General features: G+C 40.2%; 1 protein-coding gene across 1 annotated transcript; it reads right to left on the bottom strand.

Annotated features, from left to right (window-relative positions):
• Positions 1-760: 760 nt before the first annotated feature.
• LOC143463430 (vasorin-like) lies at positions 761-5,560 on the bottom strand. The gene is made up of 8 exons (XM_076962117.1): positions 4,964-5,560; positions 4,605-4,746; positions 4,164-4,396; positions 3,897-4,009; positions 3,009-3,239; positions 2,784-2,891; positions 2,533-2,682; positions 761-2,315 (listed from the first exon to the last, which is right to left on the bottom strand). The coding sequence occupies exons 1-8, from the start codon at positions 5,186-5,188 to the stop codon at positions 761-763; spliced, it is 2,757 nt and encodes a 918-aa protein (XP_076818232.1). The 5' UTR covers positions 5,189-5,560.
• Between the last annotated feature and the right edge of the window lie 17,366 nt (positions 5,561-22,926).

Raw genomic sequence — 22,926 nt, 5'->3', positions numbered from 1 at the left:
ACACTCAATCCAATCGTAAGCAGAGACAAAATTGTTTTTCCGCCCCTGCACATCAAACCACGTCTCATGACACAGTTTGTTAAAGCTCTAAATCCTGACAACGAGTCCTTTCATCATCTTCTTTACACTTTCCCTGCTTTTTCATATGATAAAATTAAAGCAGCAAACGCAAAAAGCGTACAAACGCAGAAGTTATTGGATTGCCATCATTCTTTTCAATGTCATTTAGCAAAAAAAATCGCTTATTAGCCTACATGTATTTACCAGCAAAAATGATCTTTGTTACATTTTTTCAAACATCTGCAGCCTAATTCTCTGTAAATACAAATGCTAGTGGTAACACAATAATTTCTGGGAACCTATTTTTGTTTTGAGGTTGGTTATTCGACTATAAGCAAGAACGTCATTTGACAAATCATGTAATTTTCAGAAAATTTGAATTTAGTAAATAAAAAATAAAAAATCTCAATTTGCGAAAAATCTAGACCTTGCAGAAAAAAAATAAGGTCAGATTCGGATTCAGCGCCCCTAAATTAGGTAAGAACAAGTGTTGGTAGAAATGCAACAAAATTTTTGTTGACCAGTATAATTCACAATGTTTGTTATCAAGGAATATGTAGGAGGGAAATTAGCGCTAAATATATAATATTTGGAAGGGAATTTATTATGTTCATAAACTCGGAAAATTTTCGCTTCAGCATTATAAAGATATCTATGTAGTCACAGCAAGGTTGGTCCACGACCGTCGAAAAAGAAATATTTACATGACCATAGTGTCGTGGAAAACCGGCGTCATACAGTTTTTAATAATTTGTCCATTGGTCATTGGCATCTGGTTATAGTGGTCAGCGTGCGAGTTCGTATACCTCTGTTGCTTACAAGGCGTGTAATGCATCAATACTGGCTGCGGCCTGGCCATGGGTGACCTGGCCTGGTAGCCAGGCATGGTTACTGGATTGTTTAGTTGGTAAGTTGTCGCTGGGCTCACAGTAGTAGTGGCTATTGGCCCTTGATGGAACTGGTTGACTACCGTACCGGTGGACCGGACTGGGACCACCACGGGCTGACCCTGCTCTTGGAAGCAAGTCTCGGAAAGCGTCTCGGGTTTGCCGTGATGTCTGTAAACGTATTCTTGTACTCGGCTTGTCAGAACAGACCCATGGTCGGTCGTATACGGCACATGACCGTTGTAAGGTCCACTGTTCGACTGGTAAGTGCTGCTGCTTGGTGTCGTGCTGCAGCGCATTTCTTCACCGTTAACCATTGGCGCGACGGAATGCATAACCCCGGTCGCAGTGGTGCAGCACCTTTGCATGTCTATGGGGTAATTTTGCGGGACCCCGCTGACACTTCCGCCGGAGTTGCTACTCCTCCCAAACGACCCCGTTTTGTTTGGGGTACCCACCCGTTGAGGAGAAGCGCCATTCAATGGGTAACTGTGCGCGGGTGTGTGATAGACGTCACCGTTTTGCCCCAACAGGGGTCCGCTGGTCCGCTGTTGGTGTTGCCGCCTTTGGGGGGTCACCATGGGTACAATTTCTTGGTCACCCGTTTTACCGGCGACATATTCGGCGTGACCCCGACTTCCAACGCTGCGGTTATCCGCCTGTTTCAGTTTCCTCTTGTTTCGGTAACAAACAAAGAAGAGGATTACAAGGATGAGGATGATGAAAGCTCCCAGACTTGCTCCCAGAGCAGGATAAAGAAGTTTGAAGTCGGAATCCGTTTTCGGATCAGCCACCGGGGCATTGCCTCCACTCGGTTGTTCTACGATGTGAGAATCGTCCCCGGTTTCTTGGCCAGCGTTTGTGTTGTCGTCGTCGTCGTCGTCGCCTTTAACAATCGTTTCGCCTCCGTCGTCTTCGTGCTTAGTGTCAGTGGCTTCTTCAACCTGTGGCTGGGTTGCGATGGGCAGGGTAGTCACCTCGCCACACAGCTTGTCCTCCACGATGTGCCTGCTTTGTAATGACGTCTGAATGACATCGGTGGAGCTGATACAAATGTTGTACCTTTTCCCAGGCTCGAGGTTCGTCACCGTGTAGGGGTGAGCCGTGGGGCGGATGTGGAATTCCCTGGGTGACCGATCGATGGTCCCGTTGGGGGATAATTGTGCAACTGACACCTTCAAACGCTTTCTAGTGCTGGGCAGCATGATCTGTACCGAGTTGGGTGTTAGCGTGTCGCTTTGTATGATCATCTGAGGTCTGAAGGCTGTGTTGCTTGCTATTGCAGTTGTGCTGGTAGTTGTAGAAGTCGACGGGGTGGGCCGGTATAAGGGCTTGTCACAAAGCATGCCTTTGTATCCAGTTAGGCACCTGCGCAAAGCAATCGGTTAAATTTACTTGATGATATTATATAACACAGCAGCCATCGTTGAAACCGTAAACTTTTACATTCCTTTATTGATGCACACTCATATTTTATTATTACGCATATTTGGCGACGACAAATTACAGTGTTAGCAACGTGCTATAGGCTGTCATTACTATTGAACTAACATATGTGCCGTAGTTGCTGCTTTGGTGGTCTTACCTGCACACCGGACGAAATGTGGTCCGGTTTATGTAACAAGTTGCTCCGTTTGCGCAGGCCATAGCTGCGCACAAGTCTATATTAGGTCTTCGACTTGTTGGGGAAGGCTGGGGTATGTTATTGGCGCTGTTGTGTTTTCCTGGTGACCCACTGGGTAGAAAAAATTACAATTAAGCCGCATACATGTTTGCGTTTTACCGCACACCCTAAATCAGGTGAAATTGTTCGTAAATTTTTGTCTCAGTCCTTGCCTGCATTTTAAGTCCCGTTGGTAAAGCGCAATCAATGGACGCCCTGCGAGTTCCGGCGGTTGACTGCACTTCGCTTGGTTTACATTTCTGAACGCACCTCTAACGTGCCTGAAAAAATTAAGTCATCTTTTAAATATATTGTGACCTAAGAAGTCTTGTAAAAGCGTATCTTGCATCAGGGTTATTCCAGTGTAATAACAAATGGTACAGATATGCGTGGGTCACCTCATGAAATTTGTCAACCAACTGATGGCGCAGTCACAATTCCAAGGGTTGTTGGTGAGGTCCAAGAAGTTGAGATAAACCCCGCGTGGTATGAAGCCCTCCCTTAGGGTGGAAAGTTGCAAGCTGCCGATATCTAAAGTTTTCATTCTTCGCAAGTTAGTCAGGAATTTGCCGTCCAGTGTCGTAATGGGGTTGTGGGAAAGATTCAGTGTTTGCAGCGATGTCATGTTGCTGAAAGGTAAAACAGGCATTTCGTTAAACTCAAGATTTCCGCCAACAGGGCAATTAAAAGCTGCTTTTTCCCCGAAATAATTCTTAGCGTCGTCTCGTGGAATACGTCGATGAATCTGACTTAATAACAGTGATTTAAGGATTTATTAAACGAATTTAAAATCGCAATTTGCGAACATTACAACGAAACCCGCGGTATTGAACCGTTGAACTGGCGGCTTCGAACGTTTTAAAATTGCAAAGCAATTTGCCTCCAACGCAGAACACAACTTTATTTCAGCGATATTAGAATTCTTATCTGCGTTACGAGGAACGGAAAACTGTGGGCACGTTAACCGCAAAAGCCGTTTACAAGCTGCAATATGTACTTTCGGGCGCTCAGAATGATCTTCGTCGGACGGTACAAGTGCTTATTACATGTGGGATGGTTCAATTTTTCTTCGGCATAATGAACTTATGGACGCGCGAGCACCGAGACTAAGTGGCCCATCGATCGCTGTCTCAACGAGGGCCCCCTCTTCACCGGGTTTAATTGTTGGTAGCTTTTAAATACCTGCTGCCATCCGATTAATATTCACTGAGGTATGGGCGGCCCCGGCAGTCAATATCGTGCCACTAGAAGCTGTGTAGCTAAATGGTCTTTTTATCAAAGCACACCTGATTATTTGCGGTACCCGGTGTATCTGGTTGCTGCTGATGTCAAGCACCCTCATGTTACTCAAACCGCCGAAAAGCGTCGACGGCAGTTGGTTAAGACGATTTCTTGACAACTGAATGACACAAGACAAAGAATGATATCCCATACTGCTGTACAGACGCCACACACACAGTTAACACGCCAACAAAATTTTTACTTTCTATCAAGCCCATTTCAAGCTATTTAAATCCGTAACCTTCTCCTACAGCTGCCATGACAACGCTTACCTCGAGGTGTTCCAGGTTGACCTGCCTGAGACCGTCGGGACGGAGCCGGACCAATTCATTGCCGCCCAGGCAAAGACGACTCAATGCCGGGCAGGCGACGATTTTAGGGAAGTCAGACAGTCGGTTGTTACTCAACTTCAATTCGAGTAAATTGCTCATGTTTTTCAACGCATCACTGTCAATTGAGATAATTTTGTTGTTTTCCAAGTCGATTCTAACGAGGTTCGGCATCCCTACATCAACAGGTTTATATTAATAGACTTCATTTACGAGTGAGGTCATAGTTGGATTGAAGAACAATGTATGACGGCATAATCAAGCGTCATTTATAACACTTGTTGTGGTAAGCTTCGAAGATTTTAAGCTGTGTTCTAAGGAAAGTTGTACAAAGCACGATGGAAGCGGCCATTTTGTACAGGTATTTGTGAACTGCTTTCCTACCTGCGAAAGCATTTCTTGGGATACTCGTCAAACGATTGTCAGATAACTGGAGATTCACCAGTTGTTTCAATTGCAAAAATAACGAAGGTTTGAAAGCGCTGTCATTCAGGCGGTTTGAAGATAGACTAAGTAGTCGCAGACTCTGTAGAAACGAATTCAAACATCAATTGACTATGTAGTTGGTAGTTACTATGATAAACGCGTCCTAACAGCTATTTATCGTGCTCATAGTCTCGTGCAAAAATCTTAACACCAGCATGTAATTAATGACGATGGGACAGCACAGGTTCGGTCAAGGGGTCATTTTTTCACCCACGCCTGACTCTGCACCCAGTGAGTAACCCAGACCAAATATTTACCTTCAGTCGTGACAGCGATCCATCAGGAATGGTCTTTATTTTGTTGTCAAACAGATAAAGCATCCTGGTGTCAGCTGGTATATCCACCGGCACAGAGGTCAGTCCTCTGCTCTCGCACCACACTTCTTTGTTGTGGCAGTCGCACGCTGAAGGACACGCCACAGTTGCAGGCACACCTGACGCCACCACAAGTAAAAACAAAACTGCTTGGTAAAATAAATCCATCGCCGTAGTGAGAGGGTTCGTGCTGAAGGCTTCTTTTGATAAATTGACTGCTGAATCAACGAGAGGTCAATTCGAGACCGACTGGTCCGTTCTGAGCGATTTGTTTATCTTAATTGTTTGTTTACCGCTGTCGTTTCTTTTCAACGAAATGCGGCGTCTTACACTCTCTGCGTTTTCTAAACTAAACTGTGGGAAACATCAACAGTCGAATGGTGATCTGCACTGTTCAGCAGAAAATGGCCTATAGCAGCTATAAGTTCTATGATAAGCATCACTGCGAAAACAAATAAAACCAACATAAGTATAAACTAAATCGTTTCAGGTTAATTCTAAATGCACAGCTACTGCAGTACTTGACCAATCAAATACGCTGGAATTAAAAACAAAGTGTTCACAACATTCTTACAACTACATGTCACTGCACACAATCAAGGCTAAAGACTAAAACCTTCTTTCCTCTCGGGCGGCCTGCTTAGTCTGAGCGAAGGAGCGTCTGAAGAGATCGGTCAACTGCAAAGGGCCGGCCTTTTTTTTCTAAACGGCTTAACGTCTCAACCCGACCTTGGCACGCGACCTTCGATGAAATTACCTTCGTTGTGTTAATGCCTTCGCACGTTCTTTGTCTACAATGCACCTTTACTTGCTCGATGGAATTTTGGCCTAATGCTGGGTCCCACCCGATCTGGCCGCGAAAGTCTTTCTTCTAGTCTGTTTGTGCAACAGTAATTTCATCACGTCACTCACAAGCAAGATGCGTTCATTTTGTTGAACAAACATTGGAGTGGATAATAAGAAAGCGCCATGTAACTCACACGTATGACATATTTCGCTCAAATCTCGTTATTTCGTCTTTTTTCCAACGCCATTACGTCATCTAGTTTGACTAGCAGAAAGCAAATAGCGTAAAGTTAAATTTTCTTTCAAGTCGAAGCTATTATGCCGTCATAATTATTTGCGGCCAGGGTTACTTTCACGTTGGCCAAGAGCGCAAAGGAGTTGACGAATTTTCCCTCTTCTTCGTTGTCTGGCGCAAAAATGATTCATTTTTCACAAATGGATCGAGTCGGCACGAGTCCGATTTCTTCAAAACCAGAGTTTTCCGCGCCGTCGAAGCCCAACATTGCCACCCAGTCATGTATCAGTGCCAATAAATTGATGTTTTTTGAAGAAAGCTGTCCCCCTACGGAACGGGGGGTGCCTGTTTGGATTGGTTGATCGAGATTTCTGCTTTCGTCAATTGTCACGTCTCGAAACGTTTACAAAGTTGGTTTTAAGTCGCGCTTTTCAATTGTCCCCTTTGGACGGCTTGAACCGTCGCATTGGAATTCAAAATGAGTAACTTGTCAACCTACGTTCGCTCGATTACCTGAAAAACTTTGTCCATTTCTTTTCCAAACATCTCAACTGACTGCTGCTGTATTACCAACAATTCTAAATCTGGTCTACGCCTTTGTGGATTTCTGTTTTCTTTCGCCGTTATCTTCAAAAGCTGCCCGTCGTCTGTATTTCACAAAATTTTGATTTCGAAGTATTGCTTTTGCTTTGTAACTGTTGAAAAAATTTTTTTTTTAATTATTGCGATCTTCGTGTTTAATCAAAAACTCTGAATTGTATCGGCCATCAAACCAAAAGTTTTAAAATTAAAAACGTCACAGAAAAATCCACAGAACTTATTTGGAGTGGGCCCACGCTTGCTCTCTTTGTTTGCACAACGCCGAGATATTTCATTGAAACCGACAGACCCTTATTATTACCGGATTACCGGACGCAATAAACTTGTCTTGCTGAAGCAACCAACCAGAATCTTTCAGGTGATTTGCAAGCTTTATTACGTCAGCTTAACAAACAAGCGCGCTTAATCAGATCAAAAGCACTCGAAGCGCAAGCCAGTTCGTCTTCAACCTCAGCTATGTACACTTGACTAGTCATAGCGACCTATTTGGCCCGAGTCACGCATATTTCGGTAAAAAGCTGTGCAATTAAGGTCTTAAAATCTCAGAACTTTGCCAGTTGGTTGGCATGGCCCAACACGCGAAGAGGGTCGAATGGAAACTCTGTGTAATAAGTGAATTCCGGATGACAACATGGCCGATGTGTTTGGGCACTTTTTCTTATGACTCTTATATGCTTGCTCAGACCTACAAAGAGTTGATACACTTGGTTGCGGTTCTTGCCTTTCCTGCAAACACTAAGTGCATTTTAAACATCACTTTTTTCCACGACACCTTGTTCCTTTTAACTAAATGTTCAAAATCTGGCACAGATCAGCTACAAAATTAGAAAGATGTTGCCGTGGTTACGGTTTATAAAGCGGCCGGCTGTCTGGATACTCTCTGATCATAAACTTCCTACATTCCCTTTCCTAAACGTTTAAACCGGTGATATGAACCGACTCTGGATAGCTTGGGGGCCGCTTTTTCAATATTAAGCCGATAAACAAAAGCACAAGGGTGCTCAGCCTGGCACTTATTAACGCGCTTCAAGCTCCGCAAAAATGGAGCTACACACTTCTCAACTTAATAAGGGGATTGCGCCGGGATTCACAATTTACGGCGTAAACGTCGAAAACAATCGACACTCTGTGAAGTAGACAAAGGACATCGCTCAGGAATCGGACTTGGAGGCCAATTGAGGAACAGGAGCGATGACGAATCATAGCACCCGAGTGGCCCACAAGTGCCAACTTGTTCACAATCGACCACCATTTAACTTTGTACCTTCTATCACGACACAACTTGCACGCTCCATTTAATAATATCGAAAAAGATCTCTTACAAGAATTATGAGATTTTAGTGACGCAATAAGCGTGCAACGTCACAATCGATCAAGTTTGCGCATTTCAATTTCAGATTGTCACCCCCCCACGTAGTTCCCGGACCGATGGTTTTGGAATGTTCGATCATCTGCCACCCACCGCGTCGATCAGGTTTCGAATATTTCAGGCTTTTCATGTCGTGATTTCGCCAAAGTGCTGCGGCCGAGATTAGCCTTTTAGCCCCATTTTACTTTCTAAATCGTCGTGATCAAACCATAACATGCCAGGCTTAGTTCGACCCACGCTTGACATCACCGACATGCCGAGAATTTCGCCTCTTTCGTCACTTTCCTGCAAAACCATCCGCACGTCTTCAAACAAAACTGCTTAAAACAACACAAAGTTCCTGCAAAACTTCTCACTGTCCCTCATGCATGTGCTCATGACAGCACCCAGCAAACGTCGGCGTTACAAATCCTCGACAACAATTTCTTGTACCTTGCCAGAGACAACACTCGATTACATTCATCTACGATTACGTCATTTCGCTATGCGCTCAGTTTCATTTTATTCCGGCGAAAAACGCGACCGTTCTTTCAGCAATTAGAAGACTGTTTCCGTAACTGAAATTTCTCTACGGCCAAACCGTCACCGAATCTGTGACGATCGTAAACAATTACATCGGAGCATTGTAAATCTTTTCACGAGTTCGTCTACGCTGCCAGGTGTGCCGGCTTTTCCTCAAATCGAACGCAAAGTCTTAATGCTATTAAGTGGCTTCAAACTCCGCAGGTGAACGGTCGTCAAATGATTAACTGCTTTGAGCTTTTGCAATACTGATGCTTCACTATTTTTCTACTTTCGCTGCTTTGATGTTGAACGAAATTCGCAGTCATTTATGACCGAGCTTGAACGTGAACCTTAGCTATTGACAGATCTGTGACTAGTTGAGTTATGGAAGATGCGTCGTATATTCGAACCATTTTCTTCATCATCGTCACATGACATCATAAATGTTTGGTTAATGGTTGTTGCTAGTTTCTTTCTCTCATCCTTTTTGTTAACAACCGATTACCCTGACTGTTGTGCTGATAAACGTTGTCGTCATAAACACGACCAATTAGGCGCTCGCTTTTGTTCTTGCCCAAATGTCATCAAACTAACATCCTCCTGTGGTTTAATTGCGACATAGACTCATTGTTGCGTATGGCAGTGTCATAATTAAACCTGTTACGTCGTTTCCAAATCATCATAAAACTGGCTAATTAGGCAACGAAGAAAGGGATGTGTTACAGACTTACAGTGTCGTGACCAATAGAAAACTTTCAAAAAAATTTGCGGATCTGATCGGCAATTAACTTAATGACGTAGGCGGTTATTACATCATAATGCGGACGAAAACCTTTCATTTTTCTTCCTTCGTGACATCGTGGTCAAGTGCGCGTGTTGCGACAGAAGTTGTGGCGATAGTTAGAGCCATGCGAACGCTAATCGCTATCAAATTGGTACCCACCTCATCGTTTAATTACACGGCCGTCGCCTGTAATCTAGAACGCTTAGCTTTCTGCGTTTGGACATGGAGACTCGATGTTATTAACAAGCAAATACCTTTGCGTTTGACTTACAGCGGCAAACATGCTACACGGCGGCAGTTTACATACCGTTGGTGTATTTACATTTACAAGAACTCGACATGCGTTGTTTAGGTTATTCGTTGCCATCTGTGGCGGTTGTCGTGCGAGAATATCTGTAGATTTTGTTAAAATTACACCACAGTACTCACAATAGACGGCAGCATAAATGGCGTTTCCTCTCCTTTAGAAGATCCTGTTTTGAGATCTTAATCCACTGTATTTTGTCAACTCAACTTGCGGCCTCGGGGAATCTGCCGAGCCTGGAAAACTACTGTACATTGTTTTGCGGCTCCGTCCGCAGCAAACCATGCGAAAAACTTCGAGGAAAATTATTATTAAAGCCGGTATTTTATCCGTCTTTTATCACACGCGCTTATGTTGTGCATTGAAATTAAAGCTGTCTCGCACGTACGGCTTGAGTCGGGCACGCGACAGAAGGCCTGCACTCGGCCGTCATGTCCGGACTTGCCTCTGGCTGATTTTGTGATATTTTATGTTCGGTGTTATGTTATGTTCGGTGTTCGGTGTTCGGTGTTTATGTTCACATCACCAACATATCAAGCGCCTTTGCCGTAATTAAGCTGTGTTAAGTTGAAGCGAGTTGAAACACGGCGATACAGGAGTGAAAACTCCGCCCTTCCTCTCTCTTTCTGTTCTTTGTCGTTCCTGGCACAGGTTTAGCTTAAAGTTTGTGAGTAAATGCTTTTGATTTGGTTTTAAAGTGCATGGGTCTTAGGAACGCGACAGAGCCAATTTTAAGCGCCACCTAAACTTTACTTGGTCAAAACATCTGTCACTATCAAAGGACCCAAAACCACTAATCCTCGGAGCTTTCAAAGCCCGTAAACTTGAGGCCGAAACGAAACTAACCAACGTCAAATTCATGTTCAAGACACCTGACATGCTGTTCTCCTGCAGCCTTCGAAACGTCTTGCTGTAAGTGAAACTCCCAGATAAGCGCACGCTATACGATATAATCAAGGACGACCGCAGAGTAACAATTAAACAATTTTTTCCACCACATTATCCGTACACGCCTCGCACTGAGATGATTAATCAGCGCAAGTTCGTGGGTGTGTATCATGCGTTGTAAACTTTCAACAAAATTCGAAAACAAAACCGTTCGTTTTCGCTTCAGCGCGAGAGGTATAAACAATTAACGGGAGCCGTGAAAGTGCGAAATGTAGGAAGTTGGATACATTTCGGCGGCAACTAAAGTTACGAACCGTTTCCAGTTGATAACCGCTTGCCACTCGACATATTTTCCGTGATATTATGTAAACACCGCTATCAGATATTACAACTCTTGCGCTTACTTTGTTATCAGAAACGATGTTTCATCGAATTGAACATAAATTAATACTTAAGTATGGGATGATGAGTCAATATAATGGTTTTTAATTGTCTTACATACAAGCGAGATACTGTACAAGCGATTTCATTTAACTCTAATCTTTTCCTTGTCGACAAATCGCACCGACATGACAAGACACCACAAAACCGACATCAACTCAAATCAACCACTTGTTTATGTTGACCACTTCGCCAGCCTAACGTGCTCTTATTTCCGTAATAACCATATGATTAAGCGATGCTCTTTATACAATCTATACTTCTGTCGACAATCTATGTTAGATAATAACCACACATTCGAAAATGACAATTCGCTATCATAGCTACCAACTTCTGACTTGCACTGAAGTAAAAACGGCCTCTTACCAAGCTATATGGTTCTTCAACATTTGTTTGATACTTGGTTGCAAATTTCGATTGCACTTTTCGACGATTTCGCGGTCTCCGCGGATGACCACGCGATGCTTTGATATCGCTTTTCGCTGCCACTTACTGACCTATACTCGTCTATGGTTGACCGATACGTTCAAATTGTGAATGATTGTGATGAAACAAAGTGACAGCCAACCATAACAATCAATTTTTCAGAACAAAAAACGTAACATCGAGCAATGACTTAAATTTTGTCACTTTTAAGTAATTTAACACGAAGCATGCTTTGTCTGCTTATAATGTCATTTCAGCGACATATTGGTGCTTCTAAAGTTCGCATATTACAGAGGAAATGCCAACGCTCATCGTAAATCCGTCTAATCTGAAGTAGACAAGGTGGCATTCATGTTATGCGCATATATAGAGACTTGAGGGTCGAAGTTGCCAAACGGCGTCACACAGTCCATTAAACCTCGATCTCTCGTAAGTACAGCAGCAATATTAAAGCCGTGCAGAGAGCAGTGATTTTAATGCGACACGCGTTTCAAGCCCTGAGTGATAACTGTCCGCTTTTATTACCAGCTCTCAATCGTTGTTGTTTAAACCTCCGACAGTAATCCTTCGCTTAATTCTCGATACTTTGCAACTTTTTCGAAGGCGTCCTTGCTTTAAAATTTAAATCAATCTAATCCGGCGCTAACGAAACTGGGCCGGCAAATTTCGGATCCCTGCCTGAAGGATTAACTCTCAGCTCTATCAGCTTGTTCACCTCCCATAAATCGAACGACGTCGCCGTAAACGAAATTAACATTGGTGACCCCATCTACTTAACAGACGGCCGCATCGTTTTCGCTTGACCCTGACTTGAGTACGAAAACTTAATCCAGTTCCAACACTTGCGTTGTATTTGCTCGTCCGAGAGACGAATATTCAAAGAAAGATTTCTAATACGCAACGACAACACGACAACAGATAGGCCAATAAATTTAATTTGCTCCGAGTGTAGGTTTGTGAATTGAACCCACCTGCCCGTAGCACGTGACTTTGAGTAGTTCTACTCGTAGCGTTCATCACCAAACCTCTGAGTGATCTATAGCGCTTCTCGAACCGAAGTAAGGAAGATGATGTTTGCGACATTTTTATAGTTACGTGCACCTGCCGGATAAATAAACTTCAACTTTGCAGCATTGTCCGTTTTTGTCCCTCTACACTGTAAAAAATCTTTTCTAATTATAAGTCAGTGAGACAATTGAGACTAATAGTTAGTCTTCCAACGAAAAGTATGGCTTATAGTTAGTCTCAATTGTCTCACTGACTTATAATTAGAAAAGATTTTTTACAGTGTACGCATCATATTTGATGATCAAATAGGGGCGGAAAGCTTTTTGTTTGCTTTGCTCGTCGTATATAGTCTAGAATACCTTCGTTGTGAGACCGCTATAAAGCCGATTTCAAATTTATGACATATTTCACCAAAATCTTGCGTAGTGTGTCACTTTGAACTATCTAAGTGACGTATCACGTATCTAAATACGAGCTTCAGCTTCTGTTGCCAACTGTCCTATGATATTATGTTAAAAAACGTTTGCAAAAGTTGTCAATGATTTCACACGCTGGTGTCGTTTCCAAAATTTATCTGAAGTCGGTATTGCCACGTAGAATTGAACCCACGGCATTGCCTTGAACTAAACGTGCTGGCGTTGTTTGCGTCAGATCACAAGTAACTGTAATCGCCGATCGACCCAATATTTACTAGAAACGAAATGTTTTGCCGAAAAGAGTTTTTACAGCAGCGTTAGACACATTATCTTCTACATGAGTCAACTACAACATAGACCTTGGTACGGCTTCATCTCGGCTGAATAAACTTGTAAGAGCCGCATTTATCTTCTGTACTAACCGGCACCTGTCTGTTACCTGAAACGTTTGCTGTAACTTGTTTCTGTTCAAACGGAAACGTCGTAAAAGTTTTCCGATTTTGGCCGAGCGTCGATGCTCTAAAGCCGCGAAGGGTGAAACAATGACCGAGGTTCTTAGACATAACTCTTTAAAAACTTCAGGAATATTTTTGGTAATTCTCGGCTTGTAGTTGTTGTTACATCTTGTTTGACAAATGACGTCGAGGCAAAGATTCATTTAATTACAAAACAACAAAATCTTAGCAATCGAACATTAAATTCACACATATGTTTATGAATGGGGTCATTTCCTTTCTCTCTCACTGTTTTGAAACCGCGTATCGTTGCTAATTTACAGTGAACGAAGGTTTTCCGCAAAAAATATAACTTTAATCTTAGCATAGATCGTTATATTTTTGCATCTCCGTGTATGCGACCGCGAGTAACTTCTTTGCGCTGTAAAGCTGAACGTTGTTGTTTCAATTCACTTCGCCTTTGTACACTTTTCATGAAAAGTCACACATGTTCGTTTCACTTTCTCGTGAAAGCTTGTCCTGTCCTTCAACAAGCGCGTATCTAAGTCCCAACAACTAATAAAACCACGTATCCCGATCTACAACTACATGCATAACAGCATTAACATGACTGATGGTCGACGGAGCCTAGCCGAGAGAGAGAGAGAATAACATAACTTTGTTGATAGTGTTTCTCTTCGTGCCGCTCCCCTATTCTCCTTAAGTATTTTCCCGCCGTTCCAATCAAGTAAAACCGACGCTGACGAATCTCTTTTTTTTGACGACTGCAACAAGACCGTTAATCGAAGCGTAACTTCGCCTTTCGGCGACTAACGCCTTTACGACGAAATTTTCGAGTGGTTGATGTTAGGGGTGAGTTTCCGGCCCCTCTGAAATGAGATATCTTCTAAAGCTTTTGTTGTGCCCGGCAACTTGTATTAGGAAGTTCCAGCTGCTCTTTTGCAGGAGAAAGTGTGAAACCGGGCCGAGTTCGATTCTTTGTCCTCGAATTTTGTTTACAAATAGTTTTTGGCACCAACTTGCAATTTGATTGTGCAAAAACCTTACTGCTGTGATTTGGATTTTGCGACACTGAGTGCATTTTCAGGTATTAAACGCCTAATTGTCTTTTGCGTGCTGTAGTTGGGTTCAATGTCGCCAACAAGAAACTAGTGAAGGAAAAAGCATTAATCCCTAAAGACATGCGTTAAGATGGTTGTAAATATGTCGCAGTCGCCAAACCGACGGATTTTTATATTTTAGAGCCAGAACCCGTGGAAAATTTCCTTCTGAACACGTTTTGGATAGAACGTTGTAATGGGGTTTGTAGCATACAAGTATTTTTTTAATTATGAGATACTTTGAAGCAAATTAAAAATGAATTACTGCAATTTGCAACAGAAAAGTCCTAACCATTTCATCACCCCGAAAGTTAAATTTGCCGCAAAATGTTTAATTGTTGACATAATGACGTAATAATTTATACAAAGCGTTATTGTTGTGCCTGCAATGTCGGTGGAATTTTTTGTTTCGATAGACTTTAACATAAAATAAACGAAAACATAAAATAAACGAATCATTGCAGATTTGCAGTATATGTTGGCCATGGTTTCATTTCAAAAAAACCACAAGTTTTTCGTATAGCGGACCTTGAGATGTCTAACCTATACGAAATTTTTAAAAGTAGACATTTAGCTACTAGAGTTATTGCAATCGAATGGTTTTTACATAAAAATTTAACCCAATTAAAAACTTTAAAAAGATTTAGATTCTCACAATGTTATCCACGTCAATTCCAATCATTAATCATTAAAGTCGAAGTCAATGAAATACGACTCATTTTATGGTATAGCGAAAGCGGTAAAATGTTCATTCCCCAGAGAAAATTAGAAATTCTAAATCATCACGATATCTAATTAAGCCTAACCGCGAGATCGATCGATCGCGAGATCTTGGGCGTAACCTTTTTCCCATACAGCTGCATGACGCCACATAATGTTATAAATTGGATGAAATCAAATCAATCATGTTCAATATATGACTCTGAGTTCTGGTCGTTTATCAAGAGAACGTGTTTTTAAAACTTACCTTCAGATAGCACAGCGGAAACTTTTCCCGATTTTGCTGTAGGCGCCTTATTTTTTTCTCTTCGGTCAGTCCTCAAATCGCTACCATTAAAATTAAAGTAAAGCTCTACAATAGCCACTTTAAAATTGATAACGTTCTGGATCGTTGCTTTTTCCGTCACCCGCTGCGGTTTTAATGATTGTTCACTATTTATTAATTTCTTCTGTCATTCGAATTTCTGTTATAAATCCTCCCTGCCAAAGTGTTCTCCTCTATTGACTCGTATAATTTGTTAATTGTATGCGTTTGTCCAACCGTGTAACATTTCTGAGGTCATTAGGTCATGGTTTCTTTGCACATGCTTTAGTTGTCTTTGATAGTTGTCTTAGCTGGCCGCCCAGCCAATTTTTTATTATTTGAAGTCAGAAACCTTTAATTTGCGTTAAATGTTTTCGGACCAGCAAGAATGGTACAAAGAACGTAATCGCACGGTTGCTCAATTAATAAAAGAAAGTTTCGATTAAAATTTGTAAATTTCTGCGATGTTTTCTTATTCTGCTGAAGTGATGTTTGCGCCACTTCTATTGTTAAATTGTCTTAATTGATTTTTCGATCAACAAATGCCGTTTAACTGACAGAAAAATTGATCCACTTGTACGACATAGTGCTTGAATAGGTTTAATATAATTAACACGTGTTTGGAACGCATTTTCATATTCAGTAAACGTTTCGTATTCTAAAGTTCGTACACGTATACGGTGCAATTTTTACGTAAGGGCGAGTATACGCGTTTATGTTATTGAATGTGTTTTGTTTCGTGACAAAGGATGTCCGGGCCGAAGCCGTAAGCTATGTTTCAGCTTTAGTTTAATTTCGCCGACTTGGATGTTGAGTCTTCTTTGTTCGCTACCTCCCTTTATTTGCCTAAGTTATGTAGCATCTCGTTTTGTAGATCCTGATAGAGAGAGAGGGTTATTAAGCCCTCTTGCATAAAACAGTTAACTAGATCACTAAGATCAGTCGGTTTCATGAGAGTAAAAATGAAAAGCAGTCTTGCTTCAACAGCCTTGCCATACTTCCAGTTACCATTTGCTAAATGGAGTTAACAGATGGCTACTGAGTGTAACATTTTGCTAAATAGAATTATTATTTTGCTACCCATGGTAACCTTTTGCTATTTCCAATTAACAATTGCCACACAGAGTTAAGAAATGGCTACTGCGTGTAACAATATTTGCTAAATAGAATTAGTATTTGGATACCCAAGGTAACATTTTGCTATTTATAGATTACATTTGGCTACTTCCAGATTAAATTTTAAATCCAGTTTAATCCAACTTACTATCCATTTTTAAATCCAGTTAAATCCAGTTTAATCATTAAACTTACTCATAAAATGTGTAATTTATATATATACTGCCTTTGACTTCAGAAGATCACTTTAGCTGGATTTTGGGATTCCCTAAATCTGAAAAAAGGTTAAATCCTAAACTTTACGTAATCATCATATAATTCAAAAAAAATATTTGTGTATTTTTGTCTATTACGATTAATTTAACAATGCCTACACCACTGAAACAAACATCGCTTACTTAAAACTACCGAATTTTACTATTTTTCTGTGTATAACCCCTAAAATGTATTTTTTCTCTTATGTTCGACTTTTAATATCGTTTAAAAAAATAAAACTGTTACTCACCACAGGCTACAATGTCACAAACGCATGTTGCCTTATGGAAACAATGTAATGAAATTTTTATGCTTGTCAAGGGTAAAGCACACATTGAAAAGCCAACACGTCTTGTCGAAATTAACAAACTTTCGCAAAATTATACGCCAATACAAAGAATTGGCCCTTATTCAAATTTTCTTCACACAGCGAGATGGGACAAAATTTTAATATTTGACTAAGGGAGTTTTCAGAAAAGTCACAAACACTGGACTTATGGGTGTAATTTAGTTACAGTTACGTTTGCACAATTACGTTGCACCGCGGAAATCGAACCCTGTGGTAGATAAAAACTAGATTAAACTAATGAACTTTGCTACATTGTGAGCTCTTTAGTCAAACGGAAAGGTTTCCCACAGAGAGTCAGGGTCTTTGAAATGAGTTTGACTAATTAAATTGAATCAAAATGTCCAAGTTTTATAACGAAACAAAAGCTGGGTATGACCTCACTCAGTCAAAAGCAATAAATCAGACCATCTTTCTCATTATTCTCATTTCTCACAAATATTGATCATGAAATAAAAGTCATGAGAAATGTAATTTTATACAATGACTTAAATGGAGCATAAGCGAACCCATTATGTACATGTCTCCATTTTTCTTTTAATAACATGCAAAATAAAAAACAACAATTTATAACTTGTAAATCAACAGAATTTACAAAACGCATAGCTACGCACCGTTTATATCAGCTTTGTAGGACTGATGATCGTGTCCACGTCGTCATCAAACGAAGACCTGTGTGACAGATTGCTTTCAGTTTGAGGCAAAAAAAGGCCAAATATGACAAAATGTTTCCAACGTTTCAAATTTTCTCAAACTTGAAACAGCAAACACAATATTTTACTGCAATAAAACGCTTTCACCACTTGACGCAGATGAATCGAAATTCAAAAAATAGACTTGTCTGGCTTCATCTTGCGGTTTTTAACTTTTTACCTATAATACTTTTTTAAATCAAAATTATTGCAATGTGTTTCTTTACTATCCACAAAATTAAAAATAGAAGGCTAGGCCTGCAAAACTCGCACCTTTGCTTTGATAATAATTGGTCTTTTTACATGTGCGGTTCAGTTGCAATCTTTCTGGCGCACGTTTGAACTTAAGAGAACCCAATCTCGAACTTAAGTCAATATGCGCGGATTGCGCGCATGAAAAACCACCAAGGGCTGGTACGGAATTGAAGAAACGCGTGGTCAGCGTTCAAAAAGGTATGTAGGGCTGGTAGGGCAAGTGGTTAGAAAACCCTTTTTAAATCGGCAATTCAAGATGTTTCATAACTACAGTAATTTTTTGGAAATAAATACAACTCCTCTCCTATAAGTTTTGTCGAACGTATAAACAACTAACTCGAAATAACTAACTAAAAAAGGTCATTTCCTCCTAAAAGAGGACAAATGGTAGGACTATTATAATTAATTATAATTATAAACTAATAAACTTTGGAACATTGAGAGCTATTTAGTCAAGCGGAAAGGCTTCCCACAGAGAGTCAGGGTCTTTGAAACGAATTCGAGAAATTAAATTGAATGGAAATTTCCAAGTGCTTTAACGAAACAAAAGCTGGGTATGACCTCACTCAATCAAAAGCAATAAATCAAACCATCGTTCTCATTATTCTCATTTCTCACAACTATTGATCATCAAATAAAAGTCATAATAAATTTAATTTTATACAATGACTTAACTGAAGCATAAACAAACATTTGCGGTTTGGGGTTTGATTTGTGAGCTAAACTAGCCGACGAAAGAGAAGTTGCTGCAGCGCTATCTACATAAAAAAGAATTCAATTGGCGTGATCATAAACAGTTAACAAGGGACAGTCTCTTTTGGAAGTAGGTGCTATCGACGGGGCTAACCGGGTTAATCTAGCGTAGATCGCCGAAAGTTTTTTGTTGCCCGCGAATGATTTTGCGCAAGGGTAATTGCTGCGTTGATGGCCTGGTTTCTGAAAGGTGGGTGATGAATATGATAAATTATCACTGTGTCATAAATTACCACTTGCTGTATTATTTGTGAAACTGGCCAATGTTTGTGGGTGGTGATCGTTGTTGTCACGTTTAGTTAAATTAATCGCGTTGGTTTGGTGAATTTATGATTTGTGAAATTAGTATTTGTTTGTCCAGAACTTTTTGTTCCATTGTTAGCGTTAGATCGTGGGTAATGAGGTGGTTTAGACACTTGAATTTGTTGTATTTGTGGCTGTAGTGGGTAAGGAAGTTCGACGTCTGGTGGTGAGAACTTAAGAAATTTAGCACGAATTCGTTTATTAACTGGTGGAGTAAGATTCTCTTGACCTATTGCAATCATTAATTCGCACATTAAATCTTTGGAAGATAGAACATGAAGTGTCAGATCAGCCAACAAAAACCTTAAATGATCCTCAGTCCTCACGTTTATAAAAAGTTTTTCAAGATTTCATTGATTATTATGTCGTGACAGGTATGAGCCTACGCAGAAGGTAAACAAAGTAGCCCGAGGTCTGCCGCCGGAATTGCCTCTACCGCTAACAAGTGACGATTAGTTTTTGAAGTGATTTGATAAAGGGGAAATTTATGTTCAAGGTGGGAAATCCACGCTTCGGGATTGAATTTACATGATTTACATGAAATACAAAATATTTACATAAATAAATCCTATTTACACATAATATCTCGATAAACATTGACATTTATTTGCTATAAAATACACATAGTTCGTTGGCATATCTCACACAAAACTGCACCACAAAGCCTATGCATACAAAGGAATACACTTCATTTCTTTTTTTTCACTAATACATAAACATTTTAACGCATCTAATGGATATAGGTTCTTTTGCTTGGCATATAGGTTCACATAAAGGTTCTTACTTTGTTGAATAGGGTTAACAAATGGCTACTGCCTTTAACCATTTGCTAAATAGAGTTAACAAATTGCTACTGAGTGAAACCATTTGCTAAATAGGGTAAACATGTGGTTACTCATGGTAACCTTTTGCTATTTTACAAATGGCTACGGACTAAAACCGTTTGCTAAATAGGGTTAACCAATGGCTACTGACTTTAAACATTTGCTAAATAGAGTTAACAAATTCCTACTGAGTGAAACCATTTGCTAAATAGGGTTAAAAATGGTTACTGTATGTAACCATTTACTAAATAGCGTTAACATATTGCTACTGAGTTTAACCTTTTTCTAAATAGGGTTAGCAAATGGCTGCTTATTGTAACCATTTGATAATAATAGGGTTAACAAAAGCCTACTGAGTGCAACCATTTTATAAATGAGGTTAGGGTTAGTTATAATTAGCACGGGTACAAACGTAAGTTTTTTAAGTTGTCATTTGCAGGGTACATATATGCACGAAGTTACTATTACCAAATGTATCATGCAACGTTTACGGGTATCAAATTGCACGAAGTAAAAATTACCAAATGTATCTTGCAACGTATACGGATATCAAATTGCACGATGTAAAAATTACCGAATGTATATCGCAACTTATACGAGTGAGAAATTGCACGAAGTAACTATTACCAAATGTAAATGGGATGCAATTACATTGAGCTCTTGCCTTGGTAAACTAGTTCAAGGTAAATGTTGTGAATACCTTAGCTTACCCTTATCTATTGTGGTAGTGTAGTAGTAACTTTACTAAAGGGAAGTGTTTGATGTTTATCTGAATTTTCTTGAGTTTTTCATCGGAGTCAGTATCATAGTAGGCTACTTCTGAAAACAAAAACATTTACAAAATGTCTAGGCAAAGATTTACAGATCCACAATGCGTGGAATAGAAATTTGCAAAATCTTCTGTCAGACTGCTCTGATGACGAGGATTCTGACATTGAAATCGGCGAAACAGTAAATTCTGCAATAGCCAGTGTTCAGCAGGCAAGTGAATCTGACTCGTCAGACTAGAGCGAAGATAAGTCTAAGTACTAAAATGAGTTTTTACATGAAGTTATGTAGAGCAAGTTTCCAAATATCAAACGGCATTTAAAATGTTATCCATAACCTACCTACCTATCCCGACCTTATCAATGCCAAGTTTGTCTCATGCATAACATGCGTTTGTGGCATATTAACCTGTGACTGTGTTGACTGGCGTTTTACCAAATGCCTTTTGTAAAATTGGGTGAAAAGTTAAACAAAGCTTTCCAGTTGTATCAGTTGTATAAGGCTTTGCATCATTCGCTTTCTAGGGCACCTTTCTTAGTTTCTTTAGTTCTAAACTCACCATGGTATGATTGATAACGTTTTTAATCGTTAGGTCTGTAACCCACAGTGAATTAACTTTACGACCTTTTTTTCTCATTTCTTTTGTAAAATTTATGGTTTTATCAAACCTAGTAACCTATTTCTAGACATTGGTTTATTGGTCGTCATTTTTTCCCCCCAGTTTATTTTCAAATGGGAACTGGGATCTATTTTTACCACAAGACGCGCGAAAACGATCGCTCGCGTGTTTGGTGGGAAAATTCGACAGAAATCTGGAAACGCGCGAAGGGGAAACCTTCGCGGACCCATAATGCAGTCGTTGCCGATTAGGATGTTTCCATTGATTCTCGCGTCCATTCTGGAAACAATATAAAGGTAACTATTGACTTGTTACTTTCCAACTGCACTGAAGTCGTGAGGTCGTCACACTTCGCCAACTTCATTGTGCGGCATCACGCATGACAGACCACAATGAAGTCACAAAGAAGATCCGAAATTTGCAGTTATATTGACCGGGGAAGGCTTGATTGGCCACGGTCGCATTACGTGGATCAGTTGCACTTTCAAAAAGAAGAAACTCGTATTTGACTCTTAGGTAATATCGCGCATCGCACTGTATTTGAACTCTTACGTAATAACGCGCATCCTGGTACTGGCGTCTCAATCAAGCTCCTTGAGGAACGTTTTCTTGACAATTCAGCAAGTCGAGTTGTGTCAGTTGTATAAGGCTTTGCATCATTAACCTTCTAGGCCGCCGATCTTTGTTTCTTCAGTTCTAAACTCATTATGGTATAATTTATAACGTTTTCGATCATAGCGTCTTCTCTATCCCACGCTCAATTAACATCACGCTCCGTTTCGCTCATTTCTTTTGTATTTGCCAATATTAGGTCAATTTTTTCTAATTTTGTGTAGGGTATTGTCAAATCGGAACTGACTATATAACGCATACCTTTTTGCTGAAAGAGTGAAAGAAAATTTACATGTACTGCTGTTCAGTTTGCCAGACAGCTAAAAGGACACACTTGACTTGGACCAAAGGTTTTACAGTTTTTTAACTATTTTCAAGTTAGTCATAGTCGTTGATCCGATAGGGCTCAAAAACAGTTAGAGTACAGTATATTTAGAGTACAGTATACAGTATATATACAGTAACAGTATATTAAGTTGGAACTGGAAAACAGTTAGTAAAACTGGGCTACGCAAGGGCAATTCTTGCACTCAGCTATAATGAATTTTGCTTGTTATTGTATTTTATTACTACCTTACAGACGAGAGTTGTAGTAAATAGTATTGGATTGTTTATAGTAAAATGGCTGTATAGTAAAATGTTTTTTATCTTTGGTGTTTATGTTTAAATGTTGTACGTGTTTACTAACTAGTTGTTTACTATTTTATGCGTATTGTCACTTGGCAGTCAAAATTTCCAAAACAGCGTTTATTGCAGCAGCGCAACAGAAACAAGGCAGGTACGATCACGGGCGCCGAAATTATTTTTGGCAGGGGGCAAAATTCCAAAAAAAAGGACACTTTTTGAATGTCATTTTGGAAAATAAAGAAAGAAAAGGGGGCGATGGCCTCTCTGCCCTTCCTCTTCCGGCACCCGTGAGTAATAATAATTTCTGCAATAAGTTTAGTGTAAAATCATTACTCATAATGTTCCATGTTCATATTGTTCACATATTGCTCAATGGCAAACATTGAGGCGCGACAG

The sequence above is a fragment of the Clavelina lepadiformis genome, chromosome 1 (assembly GCF_947623445.1).
Source record: "Clavelina lepadiformis chromosome 1, kaClaLepa1.1, whole genome shotgun sequence".
Lineage (NCBI taxonomy): Eukaryota > Metazoa > Chordata > Ascidiacea > Aplousobranchia > Clavelinidae > Clavelina > Clavelina lepadiformis.
The sequence above is the reverse complement of the archived record's forward strand: the minus strand, read 5'-3'. Positions and strand labels throughout refer to the sequence as shown.

Excerpts from the sequence above, each read along its gene's own strand:
- LOC143463430 (XM_076962117.1), bottom strand. The coding sequence starts at position 5,188 with ATGGATTTATTTTACCAAGCAGTTTTGTTTTTACTTGTGGTGGCGTCA. Across the intron at positions 4,010-4,163 it reads TCAACCTGGAACACCTCGAG|TTGTCAAGAAATCGTCTTAA; the intron begins GTAAGCGTTGTC and ends TGTGTCATTCAG. Across the intron at positions 2,683-2,783 it reads CAACGGGACTTAAAATGCAG|TGGGTCACCAGGAAAACACA; the intron begins GCAAGGACTGAG and ends TTTTCTACCCAG.